Source organism: Musca domestica, unplaced genomic scaffold, assembly GCF_030504385.1.
Source record: "Musca domestica strain aabys unplaced genomic scaffold, Musca_domestica.polishedcontigs.V.1.1 34, whole genome shotgun sequence".
Classification (NCBI taxonomy): Eukaryota; Metazoa; Arthropoda; class Insecta; order Diptera; family Muscidae; genus Musca; species Musca domestica.
Window position 1 is genome coordinate 1,553,901 of NW_026712313.1, and position 16,584 is coordinate 1,570,484.

The 16,584-nt window shown below is 31.5% G+C and overlaps 1 protein-coding gene across 3 annotated transcripts in view; it reads left to right on the forward strand.

Annotated features, from left to right (window-relative positions):
• Window positions 1-16,584, forward strand: part of LOC101895549 (protein split ends) — a 249,591-nt gene that overhangs the window by 208,087 nt on the left and 24,920 nt on the right. The window contains exon 1 of one of the 3 annotated variants that reach the window (XM_059125564.1): window positions 14,336-15,124. The exons of the other annotated variants lie outside the window; for them this stretch is intronic. Within the exon in view, the coding sequence (XP_058981547.1) occupies window positions 15,123-15,124 (2 nt within the window). The 5' untranslated portion in view covers window positions 14,336-15,122. Of the gene's footprint in view, window positions 1-14,335; window positions 15,125-16,584 lie in introns of those variants that run through there. 3 annotated transcript variants of the gene reach the window in all.

Genomic DNA, 16,584 nt, shown 5'->3' on the forward strand with positions numbered 1-16,584 from the left:
AGCTAAATTTAATTTTTATGTAGAATCCTGTTATGAGATTTTCAAAAAAAATAGATGATTTGAGGTTTCCTAAAGAAAAAATATTCGATGATTTGAGGTTTCCTATAGAAAAACTGTCATTGAACGTGACATTTTCTACAGAAAAATGTCATCGAATAATACATTTTCTATTGAAAAAATGTCATCGAATTGACATTTTCCATAGAAATATCCATCGAATTTGACATTTTCTATAGAAAAATGTCATCGAATGTGACATTTTCTATAGAAAAATGTCATCGAATTGACATTTTCTATTTCATCGAATTAGCATTTTCTATAGAAAAATGTCATCGAATTGACATTTTCTATAGAAAAATGTCATCGAATTGACATTTTCTATAGAAAAATGTCATCGAATTGACATTTTCTATAGAAAAATGTTATCGAATTGACATTTTCTATAGAAAAAATGTCATCAAATTGACATTTTCTATAGAAAAATGTCATCGAATTGACATTTTCTATAGAAAAATGTCATCGAATTGACATTTTCTATAGAAAAATGTCATCGAATTGACATTTTCTGTAGAAAAAATGTCATCGAATTGAAATTTCCTATAGAAAAATGTCATCAAATTGACATTTTCTATAGAAAAATGTCATCGAATTGACATTTTCTATAGAAAAATGTCATCGAATTGACATTTTCTATAGAAAAAATGTCATCGAATTGACATTTTCTATAGAAAAATGTCATCGAATTGACATTTTCTATAGAAAAAATGTCATCGAATTGACATTTTCTATAGAAAAATGTCATCGAATTGACATTTTCTATAGAAATATTTCATCGAATTGACATTTTCTATAGAAAAATGTAATCGAATTGACATTTTCTATAGGAAAATGTCATCGAATTGACATTTTCTATAGAAAAATGTCACCGAAGTGGCATTTTCTATAGAAAAATGTCACCGAAGTGGCATTTTCTATAGAAAAATGTCACCGAATTGACATTTTCTACAGACAAATATCCCCGAATTGATTTTTCTATAGAAAAATGTTGACAAATTAACATTTTGTATAGAAATTGAGATTTTCTATAGAAAAATGGCACTGACTGAAATTTTTCTATAGAAGGGCACTGACGGGAATTTTTTTATAGAAAAATAGCACTGACTGAAATGTTTCTTTAGAAAAATCTCACTGACTGAAATGTTTCTTTAGAAAAATCTCACTGACTGAAATGTTTCTTTAGAAAAATCTCACTGACTGAAATTTTTCTATAGAAAAATCTCACTGACGGAAATTTTCCTATGGAAAAATCTCACTGACGGAAATTTTCCTATAGAAAAATCTCACTGACGGAAATTTTCCTATAGAAAAATCTCACTGACGGAAATTTTCCTATAGAAAAATCTCACTGACGGAAATTTTCCTGTAGAAAAATCTCACTGACGGAAAAACTATAGAAAAATCTCACTGAATAAAAATTTTTCTACGGAAAAAATATCACTGACCGGAATTTTTCTACGGAAAAAACTCACTGACAGGAATTTTTCTACGGAAAAATCTCACTGACAGGAATTTTTCTATGGAAAAATATCACCGACCGGAATTTTTCTATGGAAAAATATCACTAACGTGAATTTTTCTATGGAAAAATATCGCTGTCTTGAAGTTTTTATAGAAAAATATCACTGCCTTGAAGTTTTCTAAAGAAAAATCTCACTGACTGGAATTTTTCTTTAGAAAAATGTCATTGACTGGAATTTTTCTTTAAAAAAATGTCATTGACTGGAATTTTTGTTTAAAAAAATTTCATTGACCGGAATTTTTCTATGGAAAAATATCAGTGACCGGAGGTTTTCTGCGGAAAAATCTCACTGACCGGAATTTTTCTATGGAAAAATCTCACTGACTGGAATTTTTCTATGGAAAAATCTCACTGACCGGAATTTTTTCTATGGAAAAAATATCACTGACCGGAATTTTTTTCTATGGAAAAAATATAACTGACCTGAATTTTTTCTATGGGAAACTGCCACTGATCGGAATTTTTCTATGGAAAACTGCCACCGAACGGATTTTTTCTAGAAAACTGCCACCGACCGGAATTTTTCTATGGAAAAATGTCACTGACTGGAATTTTTGTATGGAAAAATTTCATCGACCTGAATTTTTGTATGGAAAAATTTCACCGACCGGAACTTTTCCCTAGAAAAATGTCACTGTCTCGAATTTTTCCCTAGAAAAATGTAACTGCCTTGAACTTTTCTATTGAAAAATGTGCTGAATTTTCATTTTAAAATATTCGACGCCTAGAGGTAGGGTACATAAAACCCCAGATTACTCAAGTGTATTTAATGCCAACTTCCTTTTTATTTTTTCCGCTTCCCTTTCCTCCTCTCCCTCCCCGTCTTCCTTCTCTTCATCTTTCAAATAATTTATATTCATTTCCTCCCACCCTCGGCGAGTGAATAGAATTGAAATCCTTCAATCAATGTGAATGAAGGTTTGTCTTCATTGCCCTTCAATATCTGTATCTGGGAGGATTTGAATTCACGCTCCTCGGCCCCAATGCCTCATCCCGCTTTCCTTCACTTCTTATTACAATCTTGATTATCATTTTCTTCTTCTTCTTCTTCAGCTTCTGCTGCTGCTATATAACGCATGAACACCAAGCAATGCCGCCAGCAGCACCAAAGCAACATTAGCATCAATGGTTGTCTTCCTTCTTCTCCTTCCCTTCGTTTTTTGCCATACTTATGTGGTGTGGTTGTTTTTGTTGGTTATTATTTTTTTGTTTCCTTTTTTTGTCTATTCTTAGTTCTTACATTTCATTTTATTTTATGCCATATCGGCATTAGTTTATCTCACGTAATGGTTTGCCTATTACGTTTCTTCATTCGCTCCGTTCTCTGATACCCTTTAGCCATCATTCCGAAATCGTTTCCTATTTTCTGCTTCCTCTTCTTTCAGTACAATTTTGTGTAAAATTGTTCAATTTTCTTGCTATTGTTTTAATTGCCACAAGTTTTTGCCAGCAGAATACCGCCCATACCCAAGGAAAATACCATTTTCCCTATCTCTCCTTCCCGGACCTTTTATTCTCTGACACAACAATAACATCTAAATCGACATCTTATTCCACCGCCCGCCCTCCAACATCCTCCTCCTTCTCCATATCACCCAGCCATCAGACTGTCATCAGAGCCAGTCAAAGTTCTGAAGTTTTGCTAAATGATTGGTTTCTTTGCAAAGACGTGACTCATCATAAGAAAGGATAATTGCAGTCGTGGTCTTGAGGTCTATGAGCAGCATCCCTAACCGCACCACACCTCACCGCACACACACATACCCTAAAGGAATAGTAATTGTTGGCTGTGCAAAATGAAGTGCCAAGAAGGAGAAGAAGACGCAAAAATCCCCAGGGTCTAAGGATGCGTTGCTCAGAACTTTATTTTTTTTTTTTTGGGTTTGTTAAAAGGATCCAATTGGGATTAGGACATTGGAATATAAAAATAAATTAAGTTATTCAATAACTGATTGGGATTTTTTTAAGGGCAGCCTTATTCATGCCTAAGAAATTTGACAATTTTTCCGGAAAAAGAAAAAAAATCAATTTTATCTCCATTCTAGGAAATTTGTCTACTTCAGCTAAATTTTAAAGGATATTCAGGGGAAAATGTTTAAATTGAAAACCAAATAAATTTTTATTCCATAGCAGGACTACAGGGTAAGATAAAAAAAATTCAACAAAGTCAAACGCCATAAATTCTAAATTTTATTGAATGAAAGCAAAAAATGTCGGAAATAGCATCAAATTTTAGAATAAGTCCAGATTTGTTCGAATTGGTCACCTTTGGCACGAATTATGGCCTTCAAACAGCCAATGAAACTGTCACACGCTGCCCGAATGTTGCTCTGCGGTATTTTGGCCCATTCCCGGCGAAGCGCTTGCTTGAGGTGATCGACACTTTGGTATTTTTAGTGCCAACCATTACTTTCCGACCTGCCCACACCATTACCATGGCCGGCGCCGGAGTTCTGGTGGTCAACCGAAGGTGCACATTTTCAGCTGACCTATTTGGCAAGTAAAAACGATATAAAACAATGTTGAACAGGGAGGAACTTTTTGGCTCTATTTAGTTTACCTTTTGATGTAAACTTTCCTTTTCTAGCTTAACTTTCGTAATCTGCTAGATTTTCCCTGTATTTATTTGATGTGTTGCATAGTGTTATCAAATTATGGTGAATGTCATTATGAGAGTGTGCAACCTTATTAAAATGTGTTCAACGCTCTCACTCGCAGTGATGTATTCAAGGTAGACCTAATTAAATAACGTACATGGAATTTGATGAAGAATAATTTTGTCTTTGACGTCGACCTTATAAAATGCTGTTTTGTAGGATAATATTGCCTAAACTCACATAAGATACGGCTTTAACCCTAAAATATGATTTTAACAAATATGAATTCCTGACGTTTATGAAAGATGTACACTTTTAATGTCTTCTGGAACCTATGGTAGAATTTCATGACAAATAATTTCGAAGAATATTTTGACGGGCTACGGTCACTATAAGGGGAGTTTTTAACAATATTTTCAATAAACGACAAAAAGGCCTATTTCTTGACTCGTTTTAGGGTTACACTTGTCGGCAAAAATAATCCTTGTATTTTTATTTACAATATCACCAAAGACAGACAGACAAAAATTAAAAAAAAAATGTGGTAGAGGGAGGATCTTTCTGCCTCTATTTGATTACTTTTCGATGTAAACTTTCCAAATGCCAATACACGAATTGCTTTTCTTGCTGTAATTTCATAATCTGCTAGATTTTCCTTGTAATTATTTGATGTGTTGCAGAATGTTATCAAATTATGGTGAATGTCATTATGAGAGCGTGCAACCTTATTTAAATGTGTTCAACGCTCTCACAGGTATAGATAGGTGTATTTAAGGTAGACCTAATCCAATAACGTACAACAATTTAATAACAGTTTTGATATAGATTTATGTACTCTTCTATGTAATTAAATGTTTTTATTGTCTTCTGGGACCTATAGTAGAATTTAATGACAAATGAACCTGTAGAATATTTTAACTTCCTATGATCCCGTTTAATGTGAGTTTTTAACCAAAATTCCCAATATGAACCAAAAAAACCGTTTGGTGTCTTGATTGAGATTTAAAATTTTCTACCGAAATATTCCTCGAATTTTTATCTGCAATATTGCCCTCTCTTTAGGTTACTTTTCGATGTAAACTTTCCTTTTCTAGCTCAACGTTCATAATTGCCTGGATTTTCATTGTAATCATTTGATGTATTGCACAGTGTTATCAAATTATGGCGAATGTCATTATGAGACTGTGCAACCTTATTCAAATGTGTACAACGCTCTCACACGCAGTGATGTATTAAAGGTAGACCTAATTAAATGACGTACAAGAATTTAATAACAGTTTACATGAAACTACATTAATTTATGTACTCTTCTATGTAATTAACTGTTTTTAAGGCAATATTTATATTGTGTTTATGAAATATTTTGAAATAAAAGTTTCCTTCTGACTTACCATTGTATTGAGTAAAATATAGCTGGATTTACTTTCCTTATATGAAATGAATCTGAACTAACTCCCTTCGTAAATAAAGTCGCAAACTGTTGTTGGTCGAAAATTTATTCAGTTATTTTTTTATAAAAGAAAAATCACTGAACAAATCTATTTTATGAAAAATTAAATTCCTTGTTTGGCATGTCAAATTATTTATTTGTTTTATTTATTCATTTATTTGTTTATTTTTCTTTTTTTTTTTGAAAATGAAAGATTTTCCAAGTAAACGGCTGAATTCTGAATTTCTTATGCCTTAAATGTTCCAATAAAAGGATTGCTATCGATTATTATTGTATACCGAAAACTTTTCTTACTCTTAATGTTTCCTTATATAGCTCCTCCTTCGACGCACACACAACATTTTAAATATCCATCCTAAATTACAGTTAACCTCTGGCCTGAAAAAAAAACAGAATCCTTTTACCAAAAATATAACCCTAAATCAAGTTAAATTAATTAAAGGAAACCCAAAACAAAAATAAATGAATGGACAAACCGAATGCCAAATGGAAAATGCAATAATTCCTCTGCAATAACTCGGGTGATGGTGGTGATTCAGTGAGGAACGGACGTCAACGCCATCATTTGAGCTATGAATCACACAAACACACTCACACACACACACTGAAAGCCATGGATGAAATGTTTGTAATCCTCCTGGGGTAATGGCAAATAACAAGGACATCATCACCCAGGGTCCCATGAAACTTTATTGGAAGTCGTCATTGCAATGCATTTTACACGTCCTGGTACACCACATGCACACACACACACAGAGGCAAGCACACAATTCATGCTAAAGTACTAATGAATGAAAAGATCTGGATGACTCTTTGGTTGGACCGGACTATGGTATATATAGGAAAACCTATAACTACATAACTGCATAAGTTAGTGTAGATGCAAACATACATCTGTATGTATGTGTGTGTTAACGTAACGTATTAACTGGCATCGAAACGACATAACGTTGTAATAAGCAAAGAAGGACCTCTGTGCTGTAGACATTGTCAACTGCAACAATGACAATGACATGATGAAGATAAATTTCTTGTGCCCAGAAGAGTATCCTTTGGAGAAATTTCTGATGCGCACAAACATGCATATATAAATATGTAAATACATATGTGGAAGTGAAAGAAGAGCTTAAGTTGAAATTATGGAACTGACGCTCCCGGCCGCAAGTGCCTCATCAAAATAATGGTTATTAGACTCCATGTTTATTTGGAGAAAATCCGTTTCAAGACATTCGAAGTTGATCTAACGAAATCCGTCCGTTTCTTGTCAGGCTCTCGATGACTCACGTAGGGAGTTAGTACACGATTCGATCCACGTAATAGTTTTTGTCAAGTTTAAATGAGTTCTAAAGGGACCGGTTCCAGTTCCTCACACGCAAAAATCTAAAGTTTTGAAAAGCCACATTTGTTTTTGTGACGATCGAATTTCGACCTACGTATCCCTACTAGTCTGATGATCAGCTGATCTCATGAAACTAATCTAAACCTGAGTTTACCAAGGATAATTGAGTTTAGGTATTAATTTTCAAAAAAATGTAAAAGGTTAGTGTGGCTTAGTCGCTGAAAATAAATGAAAAATCCTATTTTTTAATTTTTCTTGGAATTTACTGTCTGGAAAAGAGAAAAACAACTAGATAGTGGCTAAACAATTGGACCTAGTATGTTTGAATCATTAAAATACAGCTCTGATTTTAAACAAATTTTCTTGTGCATACTCTAGGCATCGAATATCGGAGGAAATTGCAAAACTAGTAGATTCTTGCCGGCATTGGAACAAAGCGTATGTTAATGTCTCTATAAGCAACCTAATTTAAATGCGTTCAACGCTATAACATACATGTTTGAATTTAAAGGTAGTTGTCCTTATGGGCAACCTAATTTAAATGCGTTCAATGCTATCACCTATGTGGGTGTAATTATAGGTAGACTTAATTAAATGATGTGCCACAATTTAAGATGGTTTATATAAAACTATTATAGTTTAAATTTAAATTATTACTCTTACTTCTTTAGTTTTCTAACATAATTCTCTTTTTGAGTTTTTTGGAAATACAAATGCCAACAAATATTAATTTTTCCGCCCTAAAATGGTTGGTATATTAACTTTGTTATTCTCACATTCCGGGATATATTTAAATGACGTGCAGCAATTTAGTTTTCAAATGCCAAAAAAATATTAATATTTCCGTCCAATCTAAAATGTTGTCATTTCTGAATTCTCTCACATTCCGGACGTATTTAAGGTAAACGTAATTAAATGGCGTTCAATTATGTTGATGTGCAACCTTATTTAAATACGTTCAGCGCTATCACTTATTGGTATGTATTTAAAGCAGGCCTAATTTCCACATGGTTCAGGTATGAAATGGTCGACCTGATCGAACATAAAGTCGATTTAATTGTTTAACATATAAAACAAAAAAATACTTCTAATAATTTATTTTTCAGTAATAATTTTTCTGGTGAAATACTATTTTTTGGCAAACGCTGAGTTTTTCTAATTTGACTCACTTGAAATTTGTTAAACATATCCTTTTCTCCATTGTCATAAGTTTCAAATAAAAGACTTTTATGAAGTACACACAAAATCCAATTCAAGTTGATAATACCACTACCTATATGATAGGGTTTAAGCTAAATTCCATTTAATACAATTTTCCTTTGTTTGAAATAAAGAATTTATTAAATTATATCCTTATTGCAAAATGAAGCTACAATTTTAATCCTTCGGCTTTAAACCAAATAAATGCAATACCAAAATCGGATTTGCGTCCTCCATGCTAATTAACAAATGTTCCGGGGAAAGAAATTATTTAAATTTAAGCCTCTTCTCCCTACGTACACATATAAACAATGGTTTATTTATGTGTACGCATACATGTGTGTGTGTGGGTGTAAGCCTATGTGAATGTACGATTGTACATAGAATATTTGAGAATCCTACTGCTGTATATATATTAAATACCAGAACCTAGATATATCCTCTTTGCATATATGGCTTATATACACACAGGTATTTATTTATATAGCAGCTTTTTGTGTGCATATGCAGTTTACTTCTGCCTGGATATTTTTGTGTATTTTAATTCAGCGCACTGTTCCATTTTACTGCAGAAAATGGTCATTTAAATTTTGCAGCATTCATAAAAATGTACATGCATTCAGAGATATATATTCAGGATATATACATGTATGTATGACTGTATGTGTCTTTATTTATTTACTAGCCATTATCATCCCGAAAAAAATACCAACAAAGTTCTGTGGACATCCCTGCTCTCTTTTTATGGGTAGTAAACACTCTCCCTCTCTCTCTCTTTCATTACATACGATTCTCTTCTCAGTTACTTACCCGTTACATGGCATGGCATGGAGAAAAGCAACAAATGTTGTGTTATGTTTTTGTTTATCCCATACAAAAAGGAGAAGAAGAAGAGTCCCCAAAAATTTACATCACCCACCCACCACCAAACAACAGCTCTACGAACAAACCACACACACCTCCTCCCAATGGAAATGGAACACTTCTATGTATACATGTCTATGTCATTTATACATAACACAAGCTTTTTCTTGTTATAGTTGTTGTATTACCTCACATCATCCCAGGAAGAGAGAGAGAGTCTGGGTTTTATCTCTCCTGCACAGCAAAATTTTAGATGAATTGATTTTTTGCATTTACATTACTGGGCAAAGCAGCCAACACTACTATGGTACTGCTGCCAGACCAGAGCAGGCCAGGCTAGGCAGGCATGCTTGGGTTGTTAATGATGATGACGATGGATCCCAGCTCAACGAAAAGGAATTGCAGTAACACTGGCAGAAGCTGCTTTTGGTAGTGGCAGCAGTAAACTTTTTCAAAACATACCAACAATATGTAAATATATGGGTATGTCTGTGTATTGTTGTGTACACCGCGTAGATGGCGCCTGCGCTTTTAAAATGTTTATATTTTACTGTCGTCGTTGTATTGGATTCTTACCAGAACTATGTACTAACACACACATACATACCATTTCGTAAATCTTTAAAGGATATAACCCAAAAGTAATTTAAAGTCCGCAATTGCTTTTTGGCCTGTAAATTTAAGGGAATTTAATAAAAAAAGGTTAATAAGGATTTAGAGCTCAATGAAGCTAAGGTTTTATTGGAAACTTAAGATATTTCCCTTTAAAATTATTAGTTTTGTTCGTCAGAACACGGAAATAGGAGATTAAAAATGTCATCATTCAAAAAAACAGCTGATTAGGAAAATTCAACCTTTTTAAAAAGCGTGCAAACTCAATTGATTTATGCATCGTTTTTTACTTTGTTCATAAATGAGTTGTTAGTAACGGTTAAAAAAAAATTAAATTAAATATATTGAGCTCTTAAAACATTGTTATAATATTCTGCTTACGTCTACATTAAACTCTATAATAAATCACGTCACTTACTATAACATGTTATTAAATATTTTTGAAAAATAAGGGACAAGAGAAAAATAAAATTGTCATCATTCAACAAACAGCTGCTTGGAAAAGTTCGACCTTTATAAAAAAGCGTGAGACCTTAATGCAATCCGTCATTGTCGGTCACTTTTGAAATCAGTTCTTAGTAATGGTTTATTAAAGAATAACCTTTATGCTAGGAACACAATTGGAGCGAACGACGAATTTTTTCGCGGCGTATGTTCGTCGTCAAAAATAAAACACATATGTGTATATGGAAGTGCACACAATCACGGCACCGGCGAAAATTTCGTCGGTCGCCGCGAACTCAATTAGCTTTATTTCTATTTCATACGCCGGCGACCGGCGAACAAAACAGTACAAGGTGGCCATACTTGTACGAATTTTATGTGTTTTAGTAAATAAAGTTACTTTTTACTTTAAAATTTGTTATGGTCACTCTACTATCTGTTATTCGTATAAAAAAAAACATAATTAATTTGTTTATTTATTTGTGTACTTGCGCCTGAGTGAAGATGGATATCAGTGAATTTATAATAGAGAAGATGGACATAAGTGAAATTATAATAGAGAACGTAAAGAATTATGTGTTCTTGTATAATTCATTGTAGTCAACAAATGAGCAAAAAGTAAACAACTTCATCAGCTGTTTTATAATTTCGTCGGTATTGTGTTCCATACGACGAATTTTCGCGGCTCATTTTGTCGCCGCGTAGGGCGAAATTCGTCGTTCGCTCCAATTGTGTTCCTAGCATTACAAAAAGGTTAAGCTTATAAAATACAATAGTAATTTCAACTAACGTTTACATAAAACTCTTTTTCTAATAAATCACGTCATGTACTGTAAAATGTTATTAATTATTTTATCAGGGTTTTAGCATAAACTTAATATATTTCCCTCTAAAAATATTAATTTTGGTCATCGGGACACGGAAATAGGAGTTTAAAAATGTCATCATTCAACAAACGTCTGATTAGAGAAGTTCAGCCTTTTTAAAAAGCGTAAAAACGCAATTGATTTATGTATCGTTTGTTACTTTTTTAAAAATCAGATCTTAGTATCTGTTTATAAAAAATAAAATTAAATTAAAATTATTGAGCATTGTAATACGTTTACATTAAAGTCTTTAAAACAAGTTATTTACTATAAAATATTATTAAATATTTTTGAAAAATACGACAGACAAAGATAAAAGGAAAATTAAAATGTCATTATTCAACAAAAAGCAGATTAAAGAAGTTCGCACTTTTTAAAAAGCGTAAGACCTTTTTAGGATTAGCTATTATCGGTCACTTTTGAAATCAGTTCTTAGTAAGTTTTTTTAAAGAACACCCTTTTAAAAGAGATTAAGCTTTTACAAGCTGTAATTAAGTCATTAGGGGCCAATCATAACATATATAGCATTCTCTTATAGGAGGATTACTTTTGCGCCACCTTGTAGAAGTACCAGTTATTTTTCGCAGCTGATCATTAGTTAAGTTGTCAAAATATTTATTGTGATTGATATCACAAGACGACTGGTTTGTCAAAAGGGCAGAAGTTGGGTTTTCTAGTACATGGTTTAAAAAAGGTGTCATTGACTGTCATTTTAGTTAGTTTTCTCACAAAGCTGTTCATTCTTAATATTGTTTCAGCGGTAAGAGCCCCAATTTAAGTTACAGATAATTATCCGCATTTATTACTTACCAACATTAACAATTCCCACCACACACACGCCATTTCATGTTCATAATGAGTACCCTTATTATCACCTAAACATGGTTGGCAACTCCATTTAAGATGAGATGTTATTTTGTTGCTGTTCCGTTGCTTTGGCATTTTAAATAAAATGAACACGTTAATGTATTTGTGTGCATGCGTGTGCGATTCTCTGTTGTTTTCAAATGCTGCTTACCCATCCAATTTCAAATCCAGCTACCTGATTCATTTTTATATCAGTTTTTGGCTTCTTCGCAGGGATATTTTTCCAAATGCAGTAAAACCAAACATATTTTTTGGTGCCGGCAAAGAAACATGTTTTCAAAGTACCCCGTATCAGCTATTAAAGAACAGAAGAAGAGCCAAACATATTCTTGTCATTAGTGTTGTTGTTGTTATCTCTCAACTCAGGTAGACAACAAACGAAAATGAGAATGTGTCCATGAATGTTGTAGTAAGCCAGAAAACAACAACAGAGGATAACCAGAGGACACAACAAACTTGTTTGGTGTTAGTATTGTTTTGGGACATTATTTATTGGTGAATTGTTCGTTCTTGTTACTCTGGTATATTCCTTTTTTGTCTGGAACATTGTTGTTATTTCGTTAGTTAAATATTATAATCCTAATACCTGAGAGTAGCTCGAGTGTGTTCGAGAGAGAGAGTGAGAAAGAATACATGTTCTGTTGTGTCCCTTCAACACAGCAGTAGCAGTCAAATATTCTGTTTTCCGAAAAATAAAGAAAACTATTGTTTTTTTCTTTGCTTTAAAATATCATACAAAAACAACAACAAGTATGCATGCTTAGTATATTGTTGTTGTATTTGTTAATGGTCCGGAGGATTCACAAGTTATGGTTGATCCGTAAAATTATCTACATTTGAATAGGGCATTTGGTATGCTCTGCATTTGCCTAACGTGTTAGCTAATGAAACTGGCGGCTAGCGGCTGAAAATGAAGCTACCTATATTTGTTGATCTTCTCTCACCATTTGCTGGGTGATCTCTTCGCATATGACATTTTACGAAATTGAGGATTAAAATATGCAATTAATCATTTAAATACGGATCTTCCATAACACAATTTAAGTGGCATTTTTGGGAACATGTATAACCGAAACGAAGTCAAAATTTGGAATAGTTTGGTAGTTAGGACATTTTGTTTCATGGAAATGACAGATTTTGAAATTAAATTGAAAGAAATCTTTTTCATAAGAAAAGGAAAAGATTTCAAAATTAGTAGCTTCTAGGTAATAAGTTAACGGTAATTTGTTATGGTTTTAAAAAAAATTTTTTTTTTTTTGACAAATCATGGGGTTTTGAAACACCATTTTCAAAATATATTTATAAAAACTTAAATTAAAAATAAATTATAAACGTTGCATCTTAAACTGTTTTTATATAAAATAGCATTTTTTCGAAAAACAATTAAAATATTTTTAGAAAAATTTAAAAACTCTACGTCTTTATTTTTTTTTTTTACATAAAAAAGCATGTTTTCGAAAAATATTTAAAATATTTTTAGAATTTTTATTGTCGTTTTCTAAGAATATTTTTGAAAAAATTCAATTTTTTTTAATAAAATAATCTTGCAACTTTTTAATAGCTTGTCAAAACGATATTTTTTTATCCAAAAATTTTAATGGTTTTTCAAAAACATAAAGGTCTTTGATTTTTATAAATTTTTAAAAATATATTTTTTATTTTTTCTTTAATTTATAAGTTTTGAAAACATATTTGACAAAAAATATTAATTTTTTTATTTTGAAAAAAAAATATTTTTTAACAAATCTTCGAATTAAAAAAAACACGATTTCATTGGTTTAAAGCAATATTTAAAAAAAAATGATCGATTTTTATTGGGTCTCAAAAATAATAATTTTTTTTAAAATGACTCTATTCCTCAAATTTATTGGGTTTCCAAAAATATATTTATTTTCTTATGTTATTATATTTTTTTCTTAAAAAATATTCCCAAAAAATCGACGTTTACCACTCTGAGCCTTCCCTATAAAATATCTACATTTTTCTATTCCTGCTGGATAGTTAACTGTATATAGCATTCCATAACATGTTTGTTTTTACAAAAGTTGTTTTTTTTCTTTTGGTTTTCATTGAAACGCGTGTTATTCTCGTAACATAAAACGCGCCCCTACCAACAAATAATTTTTGCCAAAAACAATGCTTCGACATGTGATGATGTCGATGACGACGACGACGATGGAACATAGAAAATACAACGAATGTACCCCCGGCAGCTGTTTGTATTCTGCACGAACAAAAATTTCATACATTTACTTAATTATTATCCCTGTGTAACACATTTGCTGTCTCGAAAAAAGAAAAAGCGAGCTAAACATAATAAATTCCTGGTAACTCAAAGGGGGATGTTTTCTTCGTTTTTGTTTTTCTCCTTCAAGCATATTATTTTGTTGTGAAATGAAAATTGATGGTATGGGGTAAATTTAGGGAATGCTTATATTAAAAATGAGAGAAGGAAATAACTGATAAATACCATTATAAACTATTTAAAAATGTTAGTATTTAACAAAACAAGATCGTTTCTAATAAAAGAAAAAAAAACACAACTAAATAAATCAGTGGCAATGAATTGGCATTACTGGTAAGGTAAACTGACAATAACTACTACTGCACACATACGCACACTACATGTGGGTAAACAACAATGAAATTCACCTCACTCTCACGCAGAATTCGAGAGAGAGAGAAATTAAAAGAAACATAAGGCAGAGATGAAACGGAGTCATGGAGTTATGTTGTTTAGTACTAAAAGTATGGTGTGGCTTTGAAGATCAAAATAAAGGCATGTATTAAAGAATATTTTTGTAGAATTTAAATTAATAAACAAATATACATAAATGAAAAGTGTAATAAAAAGGTAAAAATATACTACACAAATATACAGAATTCCAACAAAATTAAAGGTACAAAAAAAGTACGCTTGCTGCCATTAGTCTCATCACTGCTAACAAATAACCAGATAGTGGGAAATCATCCCTCAAAAGACCCAAAAATTCTAGCGTGGCCTTCGGATGCATTTTTTCTCTTCTACCGTAGTATTTTGCATTTAATGCGCAGCTTGTTTACATCGTAAACAGGGACACACGGTCTCATAAAACTAAAGAAGAATACGAACGAATAAAATGTAATAAAAGTAAAAGAATAAAAAAACAAAAAATCAAGAAAGATCAGTGCTCAACAAAATTAAAAATACAACAAAAAGTGTAAAACAAAAAAATTGAAATATAGCCAAGCTATGATAACAAAAACGAAGTTGTACAAAGAAACATAATATTTAACCAAGTTAAAACGGCATCATTGGAGTGAAATGTAAAAAAAGTATAGCCTAAATTATTTATAAATACACATAAAAGCAATATTCAAGCATTAAACGACTCACCGTTGGATAGAGTCTGAAAATATTGCTTTACCAACAAAAGAAAAAAACAAAATATTTAGCCATACAGTTGGATAGTGGTTAAATATTCAAAATTATTTACTTAATTCAGTGTTCTCAATATAGTTAATTTAGTCATATTCTCTATGCAAAACCATTACCATCAACATAACAAAATAATACCTTAAAATACAACTATGTATGCGGCGGGTGATTAAAACAAGCACGCAGCAACCCTAACATCAGAAAAGCAACATTGCGCTCCTCTCTTTCACCGTAGTGTATTGTAGTAGTAGTTTTTTTTTCTTCGGTGTGTTGCTCTCCACGAATGGGCTTGTTTATTTTAATGTGAAACTATATTAATAAACGCAAGAAAAATATAACAAGCTAAATGTTAAAGAATTATTTGTTAATAAATTATGCATAGGTAAAGTGTAAAGTATATAGTGATTGGAATATTTGATAAATTGATTTAATTTCCAAATGAATTTGATGAAAAAACAACATGGTGTGCGTTAAAGAAATTTAGTGGCGCAAAGTAAAGAAAAGAATGGGATAAAGAAGAAACATAAAAATATATCAGTGTTGTCAATGCTTGCAGTTAAGCCGGCGTTTAAGTTTGTATGACACGAATGAATTGTGGAAAAATGGTTACAACAGATTTTTGGCATTTAATATAAATAAAAAATGGTTACAATTAGTGAATATTACCAAATTAATGTATAAAACATATCGTAAAATAAATATATCTTAAAAAAAAAAAAACTATAAAGTTACATATTTTTTAAAAAAAGGTATATTTTCACAAAATGCTTTATAAAATATCCAGAGTGTTTTGAATGAAAATATGTAAATTTGGATATCTCAACATCAAATTGTTATTAATACAAGTCTGCTTTAATTTGGATGTGTCAAAATAGTTAAAAATAAATATTAATTTCTGGTGAAGTATTAGAAAATTTTAAGTTTACTACAAAAATACCATGTTCTACAATACAATATGTTCTGCTATATCAGCTTCGGAAAAATGTGAACGCGAGGCGAAACCAAATAATAAACAACTCAATAGAAGCGTGTAAATGGATACGATAACATCAGCAAATTAAAAGGAAAATTACCAACATGTGCCTAAAATTTATTTTTATAATTTTAATACTTCTCTTTTTAATTTCAATGCACAAAATTAAAGTAATTACAAATTTAATATTGGCCAAATAACAGAAGGAATCGTTTCCTGTGTTTTAAAAAATCGAATCATTGCTGTTGCCTGTACCAATAAAGGAAAAATAAAGATTTTACATGTGTATAAGAATAAAAAAGAGGAAATTTAAAAACAACGCTAACTCGATTTGATTCAAAAATTAAAATACAAAATAAGATTATCAAATAGTTT